Here is a 24,832-nt window from a genome sequence, read left to right as displayed (position 1 = left end):
CCTCATATCTCTACTGTTATTTTGTGTTTATTAATTCTTATACTGATATCATGGAGTGAGGATAAATAAAAGCTTTTCATTACTTCAAAGCATTTGTGTCCCCATTTCAGTACAATTCAAACCCACACACTGTTCCAGTTGAAAGTGGACTCTGAAACAGGAGGCAATGAAAACATAAAGCTGGCTGCTGAAATTCCCTGTGAAGACTTTAATAAAAAACTTTGTGGAGCTTAGCCTATAGTTTAATTTCATAACTCTCAACTTTGAAGTCAGTTTACTGCTGATATGGCCAATTCCTTGTCAATACCTACAGTAATTGTTTGGGAGATGGTGAATTGTGAATCATCCAAATCACATTCATACAGAAATGAGCTCTGATAAAAAGGTAGACAATGCAGGAAGAGAATAGAATTGAAACAAATGAAGAAGGTAAAAAAAAGTAAAAATACTTCTGTGACTTCTGTGGCTAAGATGTATCAGGAATGCCCCTTTTCATAAGACACAACTTCTCATTGCTATGTACTGCAACACAAACAAGAGCTCTCACAAGAGACCTCAGGGGGGATGCCAACAACATCTGAAACTTTTGGAGCTTCTTACACAAGCAATATGCAGCATTCAAGAACAGAAAATATTTACCTTTGGGAAAGGCAAAAATGTCTCTACATTTCTACATCCCAAGATTTATTTATAAAAACAGAAAAAAAAATACCTGCAGTGAGTATGATAGTGTAAGTTAAACACAGAGAGCAAATAATGTTCTCCCCCCTTGTGAAGCAAACAAGAGATGTTCTCATCAGATCTCTTCCTTCCCAATCATGTGCTTGTAGGAGAAGTGAGAGCTTTAGCAGGTGCTTAGTCAAGGTTTTTGGTGAGCCATGGAGGAAACACATGGGTGAACTCTAAAACCTGGGGGCAGTGATGGTGATCCCACAGCCTGACAACATTTCACACATGTGATGAGGGAGCTCCAGTTCCTGATTTTCCTACAACAGCCTATGATAGGGGTAGCCAGAGGTGCCATCTAGTTAGAAATAATTTTGGATCGAGAGAGGATCAGACGGACTTGGGGAGGGAAGGGGGTTGTTTACACTGCCCCCACTTGAGGCAGAAGTCAAGCTAAATCACTGAGGCTCCAGGTAAATAACCTCTGAGCCCTAGCAGGGAGTGATCTCCAGTTCATGGCAACTGACCCCAGCAGTCCTGGCCCTTTTCATGCTTTAGAAAAGATTCAGCTGGCAGATAAATAGAGGGTCTTCTGGTGCATTTGATCACAGGAAGGAACGGCTGGCATGGGGCATGAGGTGGTGCCTGCTCATCCATTCACCAAAATTGTTTTCTTTGAGCATGCTGATTGCTCCAAATACTGAGCAGAGGGGAAAGCAAGCCGTGGTCCAGCCTGTGTCCTTCCCATCTCCCTTCACTGTGCTTAAGGCTGCCAGCAGTGGCCGAGTTTTCCTGTTGGCGCATGTGCAGTCCTGGAGTTGATGCTCTTCTCAGCGCTTGCTGCCACGATGTTTGAGTTCATTGTCTCATAGAGCACTGCAGGTATCTGGCAGTAGAAGGAAATGTGTGGCTTCTCAAGGGGATGTTGTACTCCAGGTCTGAAGCAGCCTATCAGCTAGGGTGTCGATTATGGATGTGCATCCTGGGGCTCTGGTGCATTTGGTTGGATGAGTGCTTCCACAGTACAGTTTCTTGCTGGAAAGCCCTTGCTTCCTTCTCCTCTTTCCTGTCTTCTCTGAGGGGTTTTCAGATGAATGTGCATAACACTGATTTTACTTAAGAGGACAAGGAAAATCAAAGCTATGAATGTTTGTACAGAACAGCATAAGGGCTGTGGATACCTTTTAATTGATTTTATTCTAGGATAGAACTGATGACCTTTGTCTCACATGAAAAAGGAAGTATTCAGGCTATTTTAGGTAGAATTCTACCCACGATTAAGAAGTATGAATGATTCCACTCATATAAGAAAAACTCCCCAGAAAAAACATGAGATGGCCTTTTTAAGATACAGTCTGCTTTCAATCATTTCCTTGACTGCATTTAGTGCCATAGAATATGGACTTGAGTCAGCAGGAAGAATCCAAAATGTGACCTCTCTGGGGATGCCTGTCACTCATGAGTGTCACTGTAACTTGCTCAAATCAAAGCCAAAGGATATTTGGGAAATACATAAGGTAGAGTTAATAACCTATTGCATTGTATTATTTTAATTACCATATCATACTTATTGCATTAAATAATGTTTTGGGTAATATGACTAATGTCTCTGTAATATTTACTCAGTATTCTGGTGTCTGGCTGATTCTAAGATATGTTCCTCAAAAGAATGTTTTGAGACTATGACAACATCTGCAGTGTGACCCTTCTTTTCATCTGCTCCTAGAAGAAAAGTTGCAGTTGGGATGCAATACATTGTTTTGGCAGTATTTTATCTTGGTATAGATACCACTGGATATAGATAGACTGCTGGGACAGCTGTTAGTTCCTGCAGATGTTAATTTTATGTTCTTAGGCTGCCATCCAGCAGTGCTTGCATAGACTCTTTTGGTAAAAAGTCACATTGTCTACACAATATTTTGGACTGAAAATGTAATAACTCCTTTATGATACAGCCTGGGACTATAAACTCAACGCTGTCTCCTCGGGGAGCCAGGGTACACATCAGACAATGAGTGCTGTGCACTTGCAGGATTACTGAAGAGCTTTTATGTACTTATTACTACAGGCTTTTATGTACTGGCTAAAGCTTACTGTGACCAACATAAACCCCTAAAGGATTCTCCTGGAATAGCCTATGATCTTGGTGCTCAGGTATCTGGAAAGATGAAATGACATGAAACATCTACCTAGACAGAAATGGTTGTGGGATATCAATTTCCACAGTGCACATAAGCATGTCAGTCTCCTCTTTGAATCAACATCTAAAGAAAAGAACTAGATTAGGGAAAATGAAAAAACAAATTAACTTTTTGCTCAGTGTCTCTACAGGTCCAACGCTATCTCCTGTTTCAGCAGCTCTCTAGTGCAAAGGCTGCCTTTCCACAGCATTTGCTACAGAACCATCCTGGCAATTAGGAAACCAATTGACAATATAAAAGCAGAGAGCAAAAACAGCTACAAGTGCAGTAACCAGATAGCTGACCTAACTCTGAAACCTTTTTGTGTCTGTGATTTCATGGTTGGCAGACTATCCTTGACCATCTGATACTACATGATGGCTATTCAGTGAGCATGAATCATGACTTACTCACAGGCTGGAAAGTATGCAGAACTTCAGCTCTGCTGCAGCCTAGCATGGTTTATCCCAGCAGGTACATGGCAGTAATATCACTGTATGCACATACCACACAGCACCTCTCCCTTTCCCAGTGCTGACAGTAGCACTGGGGAGGCTTCTGGAGCACCATCTGAAAAATTGCTGGCACTAGTCTGCTCCAGACATTGCAACAGCTTCGTGAACTAGGATCTTTGAAGCCACTTCAAAACAAGTGTTTTTTTAGACCATCTCCATATGCTGTCTTTAACTTCCCTGTCATATGCCTTCTGCTTCACTAGCAGCTGCAAAAGGACAAAATCCATTATGGTGTGAGTTCCAACTGCTCAAGTTAAGAGAGCATAAACAGTTAAACTGTATTGATAAACTTGCCTGCTATAAACTCATGCCTTTGGAAACTTACTTCCCACATTTGTGTCTCTCAACATTAAAAAAAAAAAAGAATTTGCAAACCATATGCTGTTGTGACATCCATGCAATGTAAATTGATAACCAGTTTGGATGCCATTCTGTAGTTTATTGAAGATCACTTCCAAGAAAGATAAATCTTGCTGACAAGATTAAACAAGAGCCTTGTGAAAACAAACAAAGAAATAATATATGGTGCTGAGTTTGGGGCTTGTGGAATATGCTGTACAGGAGAACTCCTGAATTGGCCAGTGTGTCTGGTGTGGGTTTAAAAAGAGATTAGCTCATCACAAATTTTACACAGCAAATAGGAAGTGATATTTTGTGTTTCCAAACCCTTGTCCCACTCCTCCATGACCAAATCACTCACGCACGGGTGGGATGGTCATTAGCTGATGATGACCATCCTCTTGCACTACCAAAAGCTGCAATTTCCTTATCAAGAAGACTGAAAAAAAGTTACTGGTATTCACTTACCAGTTTCATACATTGCTCTGCTCCTTTTTTTTACACAGTACTTGAGAGTAGGAAGAGATGAATTCTTAAATTTAAATTTATGAATGTCAAGATAACTCAGACTCAGTCTTCAAATCTCTTAATTTACTGATTACAATTATTATTTTTCTTTAATTTTAGAGACAATAAACTGTAGGAAGTAAGTTTTCAATGCTGTGGAAACTCTAATGCCGCGACAATTTCAATGTCATGAAAATTCCAAAAGGAAAAAAAATCTATTTATTTTACCTATTATAAATAAATTACTTATTAAAAAGCAATAGACAAGTGGTTCAGCATTGCTACCCTAGCCTTTGACGAAAAACCCAAGTATCCATCAGGCTAGTGAGGTATATTTTCAGAAAATCAGTATTTCTTTCTAGGTGGGCCAGAACACCTGTACAAAGACACGGTGTGAACAAGGACAACTGACTTGGCTGAGACAACAGATCTCGTCTTTGCACATATTGATTAAACACCTTGTGATCAGGAGGCTTACATGAGCCAGAGGCGCCTGATGAATCTGATCTTCACTGAGTACCTTCATAATCAGAAAGTCCAGAGGAGCAGGGAAGATGAAGTGTAAGTCTTAGTTCCTCTGGCTCTTTCTTGAGCAAGAAACAAATGTTGCTGCCATCAGCAGATTTTTAAATCAAGGTTCTCAGACAAGCATGAAAGGAGATGTCAGAAGTACTTACACAGATCCAGACACCTCCTGAGCTAATAAAAGTTTCTTATGATGACTTGCATTCTTAACATCAAGAGAAAAGGAAATTTTGTTTTACTAAGAGGCCAACAGCACCAATTAAGTACTTGCAAAATGGATATTCCAGACCAGGGAGGACTGCTCATATAGTGAGACAGCAACCATTAAAACAGTTGCTCATGTAAATACTGCAAAAGAACATTTCAAATAGAAAACAATCCCTCACAGGCATGTGACTTATTTTCTTCAGCTTCCAAGAGTCAGTTTTCAGAAGACTCCAGGGAACTGTGTTGGGATACAGATCTTGAAAACACATTTAGAAAAAGCAGAATCACAACTCTAAGACATTCTTTGCCTTATTAATAGAAAACAAGAGCAGTACTTTCAGGGATTGTCTTAAAAACAAATGTGAAGAGAATACCTTCACACTGAAGGTAATGAAGGATTCAGTTACATTTAAGATAAAAATGAAACCTACAATTATATTATTTCCAAGGAACAAAAGAGAAATTTGATGATAGATGAAATTCTTGATTCTTGTTTTGAACTAATTTTTTAATTAATATAGATCAGGGTCTATCATGAACTGTAGCAATAGCAAATTTAAAGTCAACATTTTAAGAGCAGAAGTGTAACATGTAATGGCTTAGAATGATGTAAAAACAAGCCAGATTAAAGATTAAAAGGCCAACCATCCCAATAGCTATGCTCTTAAATCTACAAGTGGAGGCTGAAAGGAACCTCACACTACTTCCGGACTTTCTAGGGATGACTACAGGTAACATCTTACTTTGTCAATAGAGCCAGCTTTATCTAAATGGATGTTTTAGCTACCAAGGTAATCTGAGTCTGAGGAGTTCTTTGGCTTCGTGAATACTGAGCTTCTCAAGTAACTGGTGTTGGGGGTCACCACTGGTATTTCTTGTGACACATCAGTGATTGTGGGGAATAAAAATTCAGAAAGGAAAAACAGTAGCTGTTTAAACATTAAAGAAAGAGCTGGGTTTGTATAAAGCAATTAGAGCAAGAAGCATACTTCAGTTTCACAGTATAGATTTATCATCTTGATAGATATGTCAATAAATGCAGGTTTCAGGACACCAGAGACACAAAATGGATTGATATAGATTCACTCAACTCTGTTACCTTTTAGTAGTGCTGTCAGGATAGCTAAATCAATATCCTGGTGTCCTTCTGATCCCATTCGAAAAACTGTGATCTGCAATATTAATAGACAATACCGTTATTAAAACGAGAGTAATTAAAGAAAAACAACTTAAATTAGGGCAACGTGATTTGAATCTTAAAATGTCCTGATGTTGATGAGATAATCTTACTTTATTTGATTTATGAGGAACTAATTAAATTGGATTAACACGCAGTATATTTTGTGACATAAAATTTGGTAAGATAGAAATTGTATTAATCTTCATATGGAAAAAAAGCATTCAGTGACACTTACAGGGTGAAACTGGAGATGAAGGAATGTTCCTGTATTAGAGTGACATTAGACTTAATGTTCTCAACAGTTTACAAGAAAGATTTAGGTGTCCTATGAGTGTGGACCTAATTGATGGCATATGGAATAGAATAAATATTTTCAAGTGATATTAGAAACCTATTCAACCTTGAGATTCTATACAGGAAAGCCTTTGATAAATAATCTAAGAATTATGCTTCTAACAGGTCTGGGAACATCTTCAGCCATGTATGGTCAATGACCTATAGCTCTAAGTTATAGGCTCTGAGGCAGTGAGGTGAGATTCACAATCCATAAATTATAAGAATGAATGTGCAGCTGTTCCTTCTTGCCAGAGTCACTCTTGGTTAAGACTGCATTGAAACATACAGAAGTGTAAATCCCCTTGCTCCTTTTGTTGCCATAGCAATAGCTTTTTTTGAATCTCTGCGTCTTATCAAGCAACACAGATTGCAGCGTTTTACTTGTGCCTTTCTTTTACCCATGAAAACTATGTCATCATTTTGATCTGAGCACTTGTTGTCTGTTTTTTCTTTTGCTGGTATGGACTGCCTCAACTCCTTTTTTTTTTAGAATAAGTGACACCTTTAATTAGGAATTACATAAGCATTTTTTATATTCATATTGAGCAACATCTGTTGTTTCCATGTTCCTAGATTCCTACTCATACAGTGCTGAACTGCAACAGCATCTGATATTGAGCAAACATCAGGGCACCAAGTACTGTCTACCGTCACAGAAGAAGGAGGGATACAAGGTCTGAAGGACAAGGCAAAACTTCAGTGATAAGCTCCAGTCTGACACTGAAAAGTGCTGTAGAGTGTATCCCAGGAAATCCAGTGCAGCCCTCCTTTAGCACCTATTCTACCTTCATTTGATCCTAGAGTTTCAGAGGTTTTGGTAGCAGTGACAGTAGAACAGCATCTTAGAGGCTAAAAAGCAAACTGGATAAAGGAATAGGAAACTGGCTTAGCTCAATTAGTCAATTGAGTTAGGTGATGTAAGACATTACTTATGTTAGGCAACCTCCCCAGCTAAAGTACACTATTTCCAAGTTAGACTTGATTTGATCCTTCACAGTGCTCTTGATACAAAGCATAAACGATACTTTAATGAAGTGTTTTCTCTCTCTCTCTCTCTCTGGAATATACAGATATTTCTGGCAAACTACTTGATGTCTATCCCCAGACCACAAGTTCAGAATGGAATAGAATAGGATAGAATTGGAATAGGAATAGAATAGTAACAGAATAGATTATTTCAGTTGGAAGGGACCCTCAACAATGATCTAGTCCAACTGCCTGATGCAGAGCTGGCCAAAAGTTAAAGCATGGTACTAAGGGCATTGTCCAAATGCCTCCTAAACACTGACAAGCATGGAACATCAACCACCTTTATAGGAGCCTGGATTTGATCAGGGTTGATCCTGGGTTTGATCACATTCTTGTAAAGAAATGTTTCATTATAATTTTCCATTTTTTTTCTATTTCCATGATGACTGGCAATGAAGCTTTCCTGGCAATGCAGGTACTCTGCCCATAGGTAATGTGAATAGAAATAAACATCTCTATGTATGTCTCATCTCAAAAAACAGTCAGTAGGTGAGCTGATGAGACCAGACCCTCTGCTCTACATGGTCATGATGTGCTTCCCTTGCCACAGATGACAAACTTGGAGGGAGCACGAAATGGCAAAATGTCCTTCTCTGTCTTTAGGTGTCAGGAGAGGCAGTCTGCACATTGGGGACTGAATATAATGGACAACACAGTTTGGAGGAGGAACAAACAACATCACAAACTAAACACACGATTGGTGAACTCCCAACTTAATAAAAAGTAATGATATAAATTGCAAGCACTGAACAGCTTATCATCAGAGGAAAATTAAAGAAAGTACTTTTTTGACATTGGACCACATATAACCTTAAACTTCCAATTTCTTTTTTAACCCTCTTCTCTGCGTGCATCAGAAAAATAAACCCACTGGAAGAATGAAGTGTTGCTGTATTAAAAATAAAATGGAAATATGTAAATTAGTTACATTAGAATAAAAAGGCTGTTCTTCCACATCAACTATTGCTTTACTATTTTTTAAGAGGCCTAGCATAATTCAAGTAGCAAAATAGAGAAGACAAATAATTGGGTAAAAAAAGGATGGAAACTGAAAGATTGCTCAGACTGACATTAGAATTATAATTTTGGGGTCATGTCTGATATTGAACTAGAATTTCAGACAGAACCAAGGAAAAATATGATACTTCATACAGTCACTTAATCATAGGATCTTTTAGTTTGGAAAAGATGTCTAAGATCATCCAGTTAAACTGTTAACACAGCACTGTCAAGTCCACTGGTAAACCATGTGCTACATCAATTCTTCTTTTAAATACCTCCAGTGACTCAACCATTTTCCTGGACAGCCTGGTCCAGTGCTTAACAAGCCTTTCAGTGAAGATTTGTTTCCTAATATCTAATCCAAACCTGCATTTCCCACCTGGGAGAAGAAACTTATCCCTGCCTCACCACAACCAACTTTTAGGGAGTTCTAGAGAGTGATAAGGCTCCTTTGTGCCAGGCTAAACACCTTCAGTTCCCCCAGCTGATCCTGATTAGATTTGTGCTCCAGACCCTTCCCCAGCTCTGCTGCCTTTGTCTGGACATGACTCAGCACCTCACATTATCACAGAAACACAGAATGTCCTGAGTTGGAAGGGATCCACAAGGATCATTGAGTACACCTCCTGGCCCTGCACAGGACACCCCAAGAGTCAACCCATGTACCTGAGGATATTGTCCAAATGCTCCTTGAACTCTGTCAGGTTTAGTACTGGGACCCCTTCCCTGGGGAGCCTGTTCCAGTGCCCAAACACTCTCTCAGTGAAGAATCTTCTTCTAATAGTCAACCTGAACCTCCCCTAACACAACTTCTGACCCAAAACCAAACACAGGGCTCAAGGTGAGGCCTCAGGGAGTGACTCTCACCTCAGGCTGAGCACCAGGGGACAGTCACTGCCCTGGTCCTGCTGGCCACACTGCTGCTCATATAAGCCAGGATGCCATTGACCTTATTGGCCCCCTAGGCAAACTGCTGGCTCATGTTCAGCTGACTCTCAACCAAATGCTCAACTTGATTTCAAAATCCTCTGAGTTTAGGATCTCAAAGACTCAGCTGGCACTGTGGATTTCTGTATTTTCTGCAAAGAGGCAGTAAACAAATATGTCCAGCCTCTTCTTATGGTTTAGATTTACTGTCACAATCCATAGCTGCTTGCTCTCTGTGACAGAGGCACTCCTCCTGTTTAAGGCAACTGAACTTTTGTCCAGGCAGATACTCAGTAAGAAGGAGTAACTGAGGGTAACCCTATTGCATGAGGCAGTCAGTGAGAACACAGAACCAGCTCCAAATAAACACTCTGGCTGGAGCCTGGGCTGAAAAGCAGAACACAGGAGAAAATCTGAGAATATATCAACCACTTTACACTATAGATATCTGCAGACACAGGGCTGTTTGAGCTATCCATCCCCAGCAGCTGGCTGGGTGGCCTCCACCCCTCCTTCAGCATAGATGCCTCTCACTGTTATTGCTTGACACTGAGAGATTTTTTACCTGGTGCCAGATATTGATGGGTTGATAAAAGACATTTTTCTGCAAGCATGGAAGGTTTAAAATACTTGTAGCAACCTTTAATTTCTGTAGTCAGAGGCAAGAGGAAATGCAGACACGTCCTAAAGTACTTATGCAGAATTTGCATTTAGAAATGTCCAATATCTTTAGGTCCAAAAAAACCTATTGCTGGAGACCTCTTGTTCTGGTGTTTTCTTTCCCCTGAGTTAACAGGTAACGATTTTAGGTTTCCAATGTGGTCAACTCCAAGAGTCATTAATGTATGTCACAACCTGCCAATGCAACTTACAAGTACATTGGTGGGTGAATCTCTGCAGAGAACTGATAAGGAACACACTGGGGACATTGGCTGGACCCTGTTAAAATAGGATACAGATGCTTCTGCACTACAAAACATGCTGTGCTAAAGGAAAATATCTCAGTCAGTAAGCTCTATTCCCAGCTACCTCTTTCTTGATGAGTGTCTTCCACCTTGGTAGATACCAAAAAACCAGAAAATTAAAGCCTTAGAAACACATTTAATAGCTCATTGCTAAGAAAAAGAAAAGCCTTTGTTCTTTCAGAGAAGAGACAGTGCCTAAGAACACCTACCTACTGCACACCCTTTAAGCCTGTTGAGTTTTACCCTCTGCACAACTTTAGAAGAAAAAAATACAGAAGGAAGAACAACCTAGGAAGGTGTGCATATGGAATCCAGAACATTTCACTACAAAGTAATAAATCCCAAGGAACCTGTATTTAAAAGTAATATATGCTAAGGACTTGCTCACGTACCAAAAGGAAATCAGTGGGTAAGAGTTGCAGATTTAGTCAAACTACCACTAGACATTCTTCTGTATTGCTGTGAAAAAGGGAAGATTAGTTTTAAAAGAAATTTTGTTTGTGCTGCTCTGTTTCATATTGTATCTATGAAAACATTTCCTATTTTTCACAGGAACATAATGAAAGAGAGTGTTAGAGAGTAGAACTACCAATTACTCTACCCTGCTGTTTCCATTTACCATTTACTCTACCCCTCCATACCCCACTTTCTTTTGAGCCAAAAACCAATTTACATCCAAAGAAGAAAAGAAACCCTAAAATCAAGTACTCTTTTTTCCCCATAGGGATTTGGGTCCAGATTATTACCTCTGTGTAGCTGGTATTTTCAATTGTTGGTGTTAAACTCAATTATTTTAAAATAACTTTTTTTTTTCTGCTCCTCTGCCACCCCATCGGGTAATTTGGGGATGGTCTTTTTCCTATTTCCTCCTTTCTTTCCACAGTGTTCACACTATTTATAGGCTTGAAACAGCTTTTCAGGTAATTTTCTGAGTCATCTCAGTGAGCAACTGTGATTTTCAACAGAAAACATTTTTTAGAAAAAGTATTTTTCTTTTTTTCTTTGCAAATACAGCAGAAGCCGAGGTCACCATTCCTTACAAACACAAAATTTTATTGCACTGCACTGAAGAGATAGATCTTCAGAAAGGCATACCTGAAAACAGGCAAATGAATCATCAGTAGAGGTTTCCCAAAAAGCTGCAAAGCAGTTGATAGGCAACTGGATTCTTGCTAAATGTCTTGAATTCTTTTCATGTGCCCATAGTGGTCTCCTTGCAAAATACAGTAGCAGATACATTCAAAGCTGGGGCAGCTGGACTCCATCCAGGTGGAGGTGCTTGGAACCTGACAGTCAACCTTTTGCTAAAACAAACTACTTCCCATTTCCCTCCACAAAACCTGCCTGAGTAAAATGCAAAATATTTGCCCTTAAAAGAAGGAAGAGACACATGCTCCCCTGTCACACCCCCCCCCCCAAGTCTCCCCCACAAATCAACAGACCACAAAACAACAAACCACAAACAAACAAACAAACCCAGCAATAAAAAGCTGGGAAGGTTCTACCTCATTGCAGATTTTACTGAAGTATCTTAATGTGAACAGGATTAACTTACAGAAAAATAAACTAACCGCATCCTCATTCTGCCTAGGAAAATGTGGCAGGAAATCACTGAGCTAAAACTGAGCCTTTGCAAGCAGGATTACAGCACACTGTGATAGTTGCCAGCAATAATTACAGTCCAGCAGGGCAGAAACCTAATTTTCAGGCAGGGCAGGTAGAAAGCAAGTAAAAACCAAGAAGATGGAGTCAAGAAGAGCAGGTGGATAGAAAGCAAGGTGGGAGGAGGCTGGAGACATGCTGGGCGGAAGTAGAACGAAAGTATTATCTGACCTTGGACTCTACCAAAAGCACTTATTTTAAAACTGCTTTGCTCTGTTTATAATCTGTTCCATCCTTGTTTGACAGATTACTTTTTCTTTCCTTTTCTTTTCTTTTACATAGTTTCTGGCTCAGCAGGGTCAGTTTAGTCTTATGTGTTTCATTCATTCTTTTATTTTTTCTGATATTGCATTGAGCTCCTAAAGGCAAAGTCAGGTAACGGCATTTTACTTGAGAGCAGCGAATATCAAACAGACTTTCCAGACTGTGTCTGGAAAACCAGCATCCAGATTAGCAAGTAGTAAAACACAAATTTTGTTTTGCTTTAAAGAATGCTCCCTAAGCCATCATAACTGTGTCACAGCTTGCCATATTCAGGTGGATATATAAATTATTAACTTTCATCAATATGAGCTGCTATGCATTGGACAGTATCTACAAGTCTGTACTGCACATGGCCAAAGTTGATTTTATCCCTAGAATAAGAAGCAAGAGCAACAGACAATAATCATCAACTGTAAATTTCCCGGGCCATAGGATGGCAACGAATCTAAAAACTGTTCTGAAATAGTCTAAAGCAGTGTCTGGTAAAATGAATGACAGATCATAAATATTTTTTCAAAGTACCAGCATATTCAGTTCCTCTTTTCATGCCTTTACTAGGCAAAAAATAAGTCTTTCCCTCCTAACACAGAAATTTTTCCCCCTAGGATTTATTCTGAAAATTCCACAGAAATGGAAGAGCTTATTCTGTTTGAGGTAATTGTAAGGTGCCAGGATTAAATTGGAATAGCTATGTGGCACAAGTCTGCACTTGTATTTATTCTGTAACATGTGAAAATTAATTTTTTTACAGTATGGTAAACCTTGACCACTTCAGAGTATGGAGAGCTGAAATATGGTCAGATTTTTAGCATGTATTTGTTTGGAGAGGGAGACTGATGAGCACAATTGTACAGAAAGATGTTTTACCCTGTGTCATGAAAGAGACAAGAGATGAAGGAGAAAAATATTTTTTAAACCTTAAATTCACTGTACGTGCTGACTAGACAATGGATAGCTGAAGATGAAGGAAAAAAATCAGGATAGGAATGAAGAGAGCAAACAAAGCACCAAGTGTGCTCGCTTTACAAACTTAGCACTCTAAGAATGCTGCAAATTATTCATGCTTTTAGAGATGCAATTTTTTTCCCATCATCATTTCATTATGACATCAGGAGAAACTATATGGTGATTTAAAATATATTTGAAGTGATCTTTTTTAGTTACCTCCAGAAGATCTTTTAGTGTCTTTAAATTTCACTGATATATAAATTTCAGTAAATTAAATTTCACTCTGAAATATAAGTATCACCTCTGACATATAAACTTTTTTTTATGCACCTCAGTTATATAAGTAAGAATAAAAACTCTCCCTTTTCTAAAAATAACACAGATGCAATTGTGAGTGCAACCTGAAAGTCTTCTCTTTTAGAATACAGTTTGGTTTGGCTAAACAGGCAATTGCTTCCAGAGTACATGTTGACATTCATAATTTAGCTAGGCCAGGCCTACTTAAATATTTCAGCAGAAAATTACCCTGAAAATAAAAATGAGAGTTTGATAAAACAAAACATGAAAGGAGGTCAGTTATGCAAATTGTCAAAATGGTAAGATGGGAAAGCATTTCCCTTTTTCTTGGAAGGAATAATACTTTTTAACACAGGGGAAAAACTGTTTGAAGAGGAGGCATAACAAAGATCAAAGTGAGCAGCTGAGTCAGTGGGTCATACTGCAGAAGAAGAGGGATGGCCAAGTAAGAGAAAATTCAGGAACAGAAAGATTAGAGGGAATTGTGTTTAGGGAGAGCATAACTTTAGTAGTTTGTTATTTTGAGGAATATGAAAGAGAATTCCAAATGAGGAAATATGAGGGGAGAAGTTTGAATGTTCATTGAAAAATTTCAAATATTTTTACCTCTCCTTCATTGTGCAAGCACTGCAACAGTTCATGTTTTAATTTGATTTTTCATAGACTCAATGTCTGGTAAAAAGCAGGGAACAAGCAAAACAATCAGTGCTTATAAGAAAGACAGCAATTCTGCAATTGAGCCATCAATTGATGTAAGTTACTGTAAATGTTTGGCTTTCCCTGTACCTGGTACCTTTTCTTCCAGACTGGGCAGCTGAGACAGCCTTAATGACTGAGAGAACAGGCTATGTAAATCTCACAGCTCTGTCCCATTAAAAAAAAAAAGAAAAAAAGATGTGCACATACTGTTTAAGTCTTATAGTACTATCAAGATTTTGGAATAGAATATGCATATTTTCCAGTGGAATAAATGACCAAAAATGTTTTGGTAGTAAACCTGTTTCTTTTCCCCTACACAACAGGTTTCACACTGGTACATTAGGACATTTAGCTGCCTGAATTAGCAGTCCCTGTGGTTAAAGTTGTAGATTGATGAGTAAATATAAATTGTAGATCACAAAGCGTGTAAGCAGGCTGATACATGCCAGACACTGTCCTATAGAACTCTGGGCTGTGCACATCACAGACTGTGAACTTAAGCAGAGATGTGATTTCATGTAGACTTAGCAGAAACTTATTAAGATCATCCAAAAGAGAGTAATTGTTTTAACTGCTGAGATAGACATCTTCATTCACACATTCATATAATCCAAGGTCTGCCATTACCCTGTTTCAGACCAGAAATGTGTAAGTGTAATGTAGCTCACTTCTTGGAACTCTTCTACTATAGAGAGAGTTCTTGGAGGTATTGGCAAGGCATTAACATAATAGATATTCTTCTGAAACATTAAAGTCACAAGTTATGGAGAAAATTCATCACTGAGATGGATATTCTGTTACTATAAGAAAACAAGAATTCAGTTTGGTTATTCCCATTGATGTATATCCTGAAAAATTGTGTAATGCAAGTCATGGCCATAAAAATATTGCCTGTGAGTCTTACATGCACTTATATGTCTTCTGAACTGAAAATGCTGACCTTAGAAGGAAGTTTTGTGAGTTGATAGGGTGGCAACAATATTGATGCTGGGGACTGTTGCTCCATGTTAAACTTCAATTTCTACTTTTCCTTTGCAACAGTTTTCAAACAGTCTGATGAGACATGGATGCCCAGACCGCTTTGCTATGGATGATGCAGACATATGGCTATTCCGTATTGAGGGTGACAGTGTCATGACAACACGCAGAGACCAAGCAACAAAAATAGCCACAAGCCATTAGTTTCTTAGCTGGTTTGCTGGTGAGACTAAATAGGCAATACCTGGAAAAGGCAGTTTACATAGTGTGAGATATTCCTGTGGGACAGTAAATTTGCAGTTCCTGCTTTATCTACAGAAACCCTGCATCTCATACAGTGAGCTCTTCATCTCTGGCTGAGATATTACAGCACTAATGAATGAGTTTCTGTGCCCCATGTGAAGCCACAGAAAGGATAATTTTATTTTCTAAGAAAGACAAAAGAAATTATGATTTCCCTGACACAACAGATCCTGGCAGAAATAAAGGTTTCTGAACGTTATCATGGAATACATAAACTGCATGGAACCCTTCCAATTCCCTGATTGCAAAAACTGGTTTATATTATCTAACATGGAATTTTGCTGTGCCACCAAGTACTGCTTTGCCTTCAATTTCCCTGTCCAGAAAATTTACAGAACTGTATAACAATTCAGTGTGTATTTCCCAGTATCCCTGTTAATAGTGTAAATGGGGTCATGGATATTTTCAGAAGCTTACATTTTTAGAGAGAAAAGAAACGTTCTAAATTTTATTTCTGTAGCTGCAATTTTAACCACAAAATATGTAGGAATACAGGAAGTAAAGAGATTGGTAGTAAGTTTCTTTAGTATCTATCAGATGACTTCACTGTATACATCAAATAAAACAGAAAATGTTTGCTTACTGAATATAAGCCACAAAAGGAATACTGGTCTTTGCAGATATGTTCCAGATGTGAGTATGGCACAGCAGAAGTTTAGGATGGACCCAATAAATTGTACACTTCTGCTTCTGTGGTAGGTCTGACATTTTTGTAGTTTCTATTAGCAGATGCCCTGCCTCATCTGACAGTAGCTGGGAAGCAGATGGTATGATCAAACGCTTTTCCAGGGTTCAGTGTAGTACAACAGCTGCCTTTGGTGTTTTTTGTTTTGGTTTTTTTGTGGTTTTTTTTTTTTGTGGTTTTTTTTTTGTGGGTTTTTTTTTTTCTTTTAAATATAGCTCTTTTTCTTGTGAAAGTTGTTCTCTGAATTACTGAAATGAAAAAAAAACCCTACTCCTGGCATTAAATTTTTGCTCTCTGTGGAGTCAATGACTGGCTTCAGCTAACTTCATCTGGCTTTTTGGCAGCTGAAAGCAAAAAATATGGTCTTGGTTCTTTACCAAAAAAGAAGTCAGGTGGGGTTTGCAGAATTAAAAACCACTACTCATTATCTTAACACTTACAGAGGTAGAACCTAAGTACTAGATTAATCCTATTGATTTGTATGGGCTGGATAGGGAGGTTTAACCTTCTCCAGAATTACTAGAGTGTCACAGTCATTCCTGAAGTGGATTGGCACATCAGTTTGGACACAGAGGACAAACTGCATTCCACTTTATGCTGTAAATCTCACAGAGTGTTTCCATGGGAGAAATGAGAGCATTTTTAGCAACCAGCAGGCCAGCAGTTACATGATGCTTTCCTGCTCCAAATGCCTGTTGCCAAATGATATGCTGCTCACGGCAGCTATGCTGCAAGAGCTACAGTTGACTTCTACTGTTTGAGAAGACACCAAACCCTCTTCAGGTTCCTCTCTAGGAGAAAAGAATGACATCAGTAATAAAAAAAAACTAGCTGAAATGATTTTATTTTTTCTGAAGAAAAATTTCTTGAAAAAAACAGACCTAAATGAACTTCTAACCTCTGGGAAGGGCCAAAGAAACCAAGTGACAATATGCCAGTAAATTCTTAAAAGTCCATCTGATTTAGCTAATATTTAATTCAGATCAAAGTGTATGCTAATAAACAGTTGCAGCCAGCATTTAATTAGCATGTGAATTCGCTGAGCTTGCACATCTCACTGAAAAGCACAACAGCTCTTAGCAGCTAGTATATGATCAAGTCAAACTCTTCCCTGTATAAACTCTTCCAGAAACACAGACAGGTTTGCTACAGTAGCCTTTTCAGTCATGCAGATCTGAAGCCATCAAGGATCAGTAAAGCCTTATTGGTAGTCCATACAGAAAAGAAACTGCTAAATCACTGTGAGACGCTGGAATGTTGATGACTCAAACAACCATTTGCAAAAGCTGAGGATGCTTTGCTGCTGATGCTCCAAGTAACTGCAAAGGGGGTGCACACCCATCTCTGGACACTACAGCTGTGTGGTGAACAAGCTAAGGGAAGAGGCTGAAAGGAGGCAAATCCTTTGAGGTGGGATAGTGCTTTTTATCATGCCAATGTCCTTACACAGGTGGCTCAGCTTCCCATGTAGCCTGAAGGTACTCATCCTTTCTGATAATTGACTCAACTACACTGAATTAAGAGGCAGCTGTAATGTTGTTGTGTCCCATGAACCACAGTATTACATTATCTGTGTAAAACTCCCTACTCCAGCAGAGGAGTAGGGCATTCCCACTGAGCCTGAGTGTAGTATTAACCCACTGGACTTTGTGCTGCATGGGCTTCCCCCAGCTCCAGTGGATCAAGACTGCCAACATCACTTCAACCAACAGATACAGAAATTGCAACAATCAGATCTCATCTTTGGACCCGCAGGCGGTGAGTAAACACCTTTCTAATCTTATCCTCCCTTTTTCTTTCTTTTCCTTTGTACATTTTCTTAAGTGTTAATTTTTATGCTTTTATACTGTTGAATTTCTAACCAAAACTGCTACATTTTAAAATTAGCCAAGTATCTTATTCTACCTCAAAAGTTCTAGGGTTTGCAAGTAAAAGTTTGATATTGAACTTCCCAAGAATCTTGGGTTTTTTTCCCCATGCACTGCTCAGAGTAAATCAAACAACTTTTTTCAAGTGGACCAGGACATTACAATGACTCAACAGCTTCCCAGTACTTTGTGTAAGTAATTAAGAAGAGTCAAAGCCCTACAAAAGCGTGGCAATATTGGCATTTGAATATTGGCCATGCAAGGCAGCTTTCTCATGCACTGTGTACTTTGGGAAAATGGGGATCCACCTCTGTTTGACATAAAAGCATAATAAATAGCAAGCACCTTCATGATGCAGGTAGTCTTGATCTCAGCGCAATGTGCTCAGTTACTGTAGCATGAGACCTCCTCTGTTTCAATCTGACAGCAACAGAACTGCAAGCTGCAGATTAAGTCATCTTGAACTACCTACAGCCATACACATCAACAGCACAAAGCTGAAGTGAGGTTTGCACTGTCCCTGAGCAGCCATCATGATTGCCACAGCAACCATACACTGTGGTACAGGAACAACAGGGAACACTAGAGGCAAGAGGAAAATATCTATTACTTGCTGCTGTGAGCTAGAGATGGGATTTTTTTTTCTTTTAATGGGAAATTAATCAAATTGTATCTCTTGCCTCTTGGTGGAAATGTGTTCCATGAATGAATGCATGCCCACAAACCTATGCCCACTGACTACACTCTCCTTATTCTGCAATTCCTTCTTGTAATGCAGTAGCAGGCAATGATGCTATCAGTTTGCTTAATGTAGTCACTGAAACTTCAACTATTCAAGGAAACAAATTAAGTCGAAAATGGCCATGGTAGTAATAAGAAAACAAATTTAACCAGCAGGTGGCACATTACTGCTGGAGTTAATGTGCCATTTTTTATTATTAAGGTGTTTAGATTGGACCTATCCTAATTCACAACAATTTCCATTTTCTATTAAATGAATAAAAGATTAGGTGTATTTACTCTCAAAACACTATTTTGGAATAATTAGTTTTATGACAAACATCTCTCACTGCCACAGGTCTGGTTGTTTTCAAGGACACAGACCTTTCTGGCTTGACAAAGTGGCCTTTCCCAGTGGCTGCCCAATGAAGCTCCACAGACAGACCCATGCAGGTCGCTGGAAAACACATTCTGGCTTCTGAGAAATTCACATAATGATTTGTGAAAAAAGCACTCCAGCAACATGCCAGTCCTAGCTGCAAAATGAAGTGCTCCCAAAAGAGTAGAGCAGCCTGTATTTGCCAGAAAACTCAGACACCAGATTTACTATCTTTAAGGGAAAATACTAAGACTAATTTTTTTTTATTGAGACAGAAGTAAATACTCCTTTGAAAGCTGAAAACAGACTTCTGAGCTGTTACCCAACACAATGCGTTTTTCAGGGATGGCTTGAAGAGGAGTCTCCTAACCTGCTTTCTGACTACTTAGCTTTGGTGACTCCTCATGCTCTTATTTTAGCATAAAATAGGTCTTGGCAGAATCTTTTTAAAAGAATTACATGTAAATATGACAGTAGAGAATCTCCATAAATAAGCTATAAAATAGTATCCTACCCTTGTAATCTACAGCTATATGTACACAGCCATGGGTAGTCTACTTCATTTTAAATAGATTTTTATACCTTAGCCCACATTAAGCACCTTGGTCCAAATCCATTTCTGTGATGCTTGTAATGTCAACTCAGATAAGTACATAATTCCATAAAAATTATTCATTGAATTGAGAAGTTAAAATTCTGTCTTGCAAATCTAACACACCTAGATCACTCCCCTTCTAGGGCCTCACTTTATCATTCATTGTGTGTACTTCAGCTTTAATTCAACAAAAAATTTAAACTTAATCAAGTAAATGGAACATACATTTATTATAATTATAAATAATAATAATAATAATAATAATAATAATAATAATAATAATAATAATAATAATAATAATAATAATAATGCTTTCTGGGTGTACAATTCAGAGATCATTATTTAAGAGTGAAATCCAATATGTCAGAGCTTGAAAAATCTCATGATCTGAGAAAAGAGGTAATTTTTGCTATGATTATGTTTCTTCCCTGGCTACAACACTTGCATCAGATTTATGTAACTGATGCCAGACTTTTCACACATTTTAAGCAGGTAGAGAAGGAACAATTATTTCCAAGAAAGCTTTTTGTTCCTTGCATTTGTTACTTGCATTTTATGTTCGTTTTTCTCATCTGTGATTCATCTGTATTGATGTACTTCATGAGCATCTTCCTGGCTGCACCCTGTTTGCACTCAATTATTTAGTGGCACACAGAAATAGGACAAGCCTCTCCTGCACTATCTACTTTGTTCTCTATCAATCCAGCAGCTACAGAATCAGATAGGCAGGCACACTGACCACTAACATAGAGAAAATAGCTAAATCAATCTATCTGCTGATGAGCTCTCTGAGACAATATGTTGTATCTTCCTTCTATTTTTTGAGGAGTTGATCAGACTAATGAACGTCAGCTCATCAAGCAGTGTTTTTCCTTAAGTCAACAACCAAATCAGAGGGTCAAGCTTGAGGAAGGACAAAAGCTGGGACAGATGTGGCAATGTGAAGCATCCAGCTTTGCAGGAACAAAGGACATCTTTGAAGTCACCACTCACCCCTGGAAGTACTTCACAACCCCAAGGTCATCCATTTCCTCTGGTTAAGCTGCCTTCAGCACCATGAGCACCACCTTTCTTTTACACACATACAGGAGGCTGTGAGTCTTACAGGACACCACTAGCCTAGCAACCACACCTGAGACATAAAATCTTCCTAGCATACCGATGTTAGAATTACCTGAGTACAACTTAGGTACTAGACAGAAACAACTGTTCTAATGTATTATATTTACATATAGTTAGGCTAGTGTTACAAATTCAAGTTCAGAATACTTAATTTTGGGCACACCATCTCCTGACTAATAGCTCTTCACAAGATTAGTAGGTGGAGAATGTCAGTGTTGCATATACAGATGTTGCATGACAGAATGTCAGTGAAAATACAGATGTTGCATATCTGCAAAAAAACCTGTAACAAATGCACAGCCTTGCTTGGACTAAAAATCTTAATGTGAGTACAGTGAACAGAATCTTCAGTTATTTTTCAGTAGCAGGGTTTGTTCAAAGCTTGACAACCTTTTCTGGACTTAGATGTCTGGAGTAATCAAGAATTGCATTTTTCTAGTCTAGATAATTCAACATCTGCCTCTGCTTTCTATCTGTTATTCCATTTTTGTTCCTGCCTTTGTATTCATCTCTCCCTTCCTCCCTCTCTTCCTCATTCTTTTCTTTTATCTTCTATCTATAGGTATGCTTTTTATGTCTATATGTAGAACAGTGGTTTACAAGTAGGTGCTATTTTTACTAAAATTATATATTATTATTGCTACTATTGCTGCACTACTACTACTACTACTACTACTACTACTACTACTACTACTACTACTGTTACTACTACTACTGAAATGGCCACAAAATAATTAATGCTGTTGCCCTAAAAAAAAAAAATCACTCTTTATGATCAGTGGATCAGAAACGTTACAGAAAATTGACTTTACAGCATTATCATCAACCTGGAGTTCCCAGAAGCTGTGATGTGAACCAATCCCAAACCTTAGAAGACAGATAAGGTTATAAAATTTAAGCATGTCTGTCCAGTCAGTTTGTAACAGATGAAATCTCCAGTCAGTTTGTGACAGATAAAAATTTGAATCGCAAATTTTTTCAATGTGCTTTTTCTTCAAAAATATTTCTGAAAAAGCAGCCTTGTTGATCTCCAAGAAACTGTTGAAAGATCTTGTACTCTTCAAGAGAATACAAGGATAGCCTTGCCACTGCAGTACATGAGCCTCAGAGAGAAGCCGCTTTCCTTTCATGTCATGTATCTCCACAGTAAGGTAAGAGCCCTCCTGATACCTCTGCAACTCTGCAGCGTCTTTAAAATACAATCCCAGGGACAGATGCATAATTATGCCTTTTCTGCTTTCTGTAGTCACATGAAGTAGAACTGTAGTCATGATGTGCCTGAGGATGACTGAAAAATAGTAATATCCATATCCTACTAGCTACATTCTATGTTGTCAGATGAAACATAGAGGAATTTACAAAAGGGAACAGATCTGTTGCATTAGTCACTTTAAATGCAAAAAAATATTGAGTAAACAAACGTCAGCATGATATCACTTTAGAGTCTGGAAAACAGAGATCAGATTTATGATCTCTTCCAACAGGCACATAAAAGACTTGCTCAAAACAATGCATTGAACTCAACATACCAGCTCCTTCTTCTTCATGCACTCCATGAGGATAATGAAGAGGTGCTGTGCCTGGGTTCGGGTGTATGTGAAAGTCTTCTGGATGGTAACTAGCAACTGGTCCCTCAAAGACTCGTTGATCAGTCTGAAATTTAAAAAGAAAAGATTAAGTAAAAAAACAGACGTGAGTGAACACTATAACTTAATTTCAACTGTTTTCAGGGACAAAGGTCAAAAAAAAAGAGTCAACAGATCACTGGAGGTTGTTTTGGGCAGGTTTCAAGATCAGGAATTGCTGAAACCATAAGAGATAAATTGGAAAACACTGTTCTAAGAGAAAATGTTGATTGTGCTGAGGTCCCTCATCTACAAAGTTTTCATACCAGTTCCCACATATTGCATGACAGAAGGTCATTCAAACTATCAGCTCAGTGGGATTTCCTAACAAAAACAAGAACCACACTGACAGTCTGAATTTGAGGGAGACCAACACTTTTAAGTGAACTGAAGACTCCTTTCTATCAGTGAGTTAGAAAAAATTCAACTTGTAGTTAATTTTATGAAACTGGAAACATTTTTGTTGTCAGTGGTTTTGATTTTAGTTTGAACGTCAACTCACTCACTACGGATGCTACACAAGACCTCATAAGCAAACAAACAAATTTCTCTGTTTCTCACTCCACTCAAAGAAAACCTTTTTTTTGGCCATGTAGATCTTTCTGAAGCTCAAGAGAACCCATTTTATATTTCTCCTCAATGATAAGGCCAGTACTTGCAAAAAGTGGCCTAACAGCAGAAATAAATAGTAATAGTATATGAAATGTAAGTACTGCCTACCTCTTCATTAAAAAAAGCCTATTTCTCAGGACTTTTCTGGGTGAAACATTTCAGTTCTCAATGTCAAAATTACAAAATAGTGGGATTTAATTTAGAACATGTATCCTTTGATACTTCTATACTACAGCAGTTTTCTCACTTAAAAATGATATCTCAGTGTTTTAAATTAGCTATATTGAAATACTTTATGGGATAAGTCATCCAGTGGAGTGAAAATCAGAGAATCTTCATGTCTCATACTTTAAGCCAGAAGATAAAAACATATTTAGTCCTGCACAACTGCAGAGAAATATCAGGGAGCTAAAAGCCATTGTTAGCTTTGGGCAGCTGCTTTGGGAGAACAATGACCAAATCCTTCATTTTGCATACTGTTGGCTAAAGGTGCCTGTATTACTGCAGTGAAGAGGCACACGTGAGACTGCAGGATATTCATTACACCACTGATTTTCAAATCTGATTTCATTATCTAGTCTTTATACCTGCAGCAGACATGTTATTAGAAAAGACAACAATTGGGAATTGGAAAGAAGTGCATGGAAGTATACAGAAGATCTGACATATGGAATGCATATGTTCTCTACCACATTAATTTGATTTTGGCAGTAAATATTCCTGTTGAATTGAACTTTGGCTTCAAAAAGAAGCCTGGAAGGCATATGTCAGTGTGTTTGGATTAAAATGAGTTTACATGGGATTTTAGACCATGCTGTGTGGACAGATCACTGTTCTTTCCATGCCTGGCTTCTTCTGTTGTCTTCTACTTTATCACAGACTCCCTCTGAGAAGTAAGTCTTCCTCTGCACTTCCTGTTTTCATCTGGGAGCAGTCTGGCCCCTGGATGTCCTATTTCCTGGGATGCTGGAGAGGTAGCACCCCTGCATCTACTGCTCATGCATTAGGCAGCATGTAAGCACACTCCTTCCCCGGAGCACAAAAAGGCCACACGTGATGAGTTACAACTTCCAGCCCTCTTGGTGGACAACACTGGAGGTGGCAGCAGAGGATTTGCTGTGAGGGAATTGTAAGAGAGGTAACCTGACCTCCTGTACTGGAGCAAGGATGTTGCAAGCACATGGGGACAAGAAACATGATGTCAAGAATACAAGAAGAAATGTAGGACTCTGTGCCAAAGAGAATCAGCTTGGAAAGAATGATATCTGGACAAGCACTAATATACTTCGAGTTGCAGGCTAGTAGGTCATAAATGATATAAATATATATATATATATAAATTTTTATTTTAGGCTCTTGAAAAGAAGGTGTTGGAAATTTGCTTTAATCAAATTTAAACAAAATGGTGCTATCACTGTATTTATAAGTAGACCAGAACTATACAATTTTCCACCCTTCAAATGAAGAAAGAAAAAAGACGTTATTCACAATGAACAAGTTTCCTAAAAACATCACCTGGAGAACCTAAAGAGTTATTTATATTTTCATAGAAATAATTGATTTCCTTGGAAACGACATATGAAAGTAAAATGTAGGAAAGAGCAGGAAAATTATATGAAAAAATACACAGATTTGGAAGAATCTCAAATTAAAAATTTCAGAAAACATTTCCAAAGTTTCTGGAATGTAAACCATCC

General features: G+C 38.4%; 1 protein-coding gene across 9 annotated transcripts in view; it reads right to left on the bottom strand.

Annotated features, from left to right (window-relative positions):
- Positions 1-24,832, bottom strand: part of TRPM3 (transient receptor potential cation channel subfamily M member 3) — a 411,073-nt gene that overhangs the window by 66,393 nt on the left and 319,848 nt on the right. For all 9 annotated transcript variants that reach the window (XM_077171883.1, XM_077171878.1, XM_077171882.1 and 6 more), the window contains exons 8-9: positions 22,428-22,551; positions 6,039-6,111 (exon numbers count right to left, since the gene is read on the bottom strand). In XM_077171883.1, coding sequence (XP_077027998.1) covers positions 6,039-6,111; positions 22,428-22,551 — 197 coding nt within the window. The remainder of the gene's footprint in view (positions 1-6,038; positions 6,112-22,427; positions 22,552-24,832) is intronic.

The sequence above is a fragment of the Agelaius phoeniceus genome, chromosome Z (assembly GCF_051311805.1).
Source record: "Agelaius phoeniceus isolate bAgePho1 chromosome Z, bAgePho1.hap1, whole genome shotgun sequence".
Taxonomy (NCBI): domain Eukaryota; kingdom Metazoa; phylum Chordata; class Aves; order Passeriformes; family Icteridae; genus Agelaius; species Agelaius phoeniceus.
This window is presented reverse-complemented; position numbering and strand designations above follow the sequence as displayed.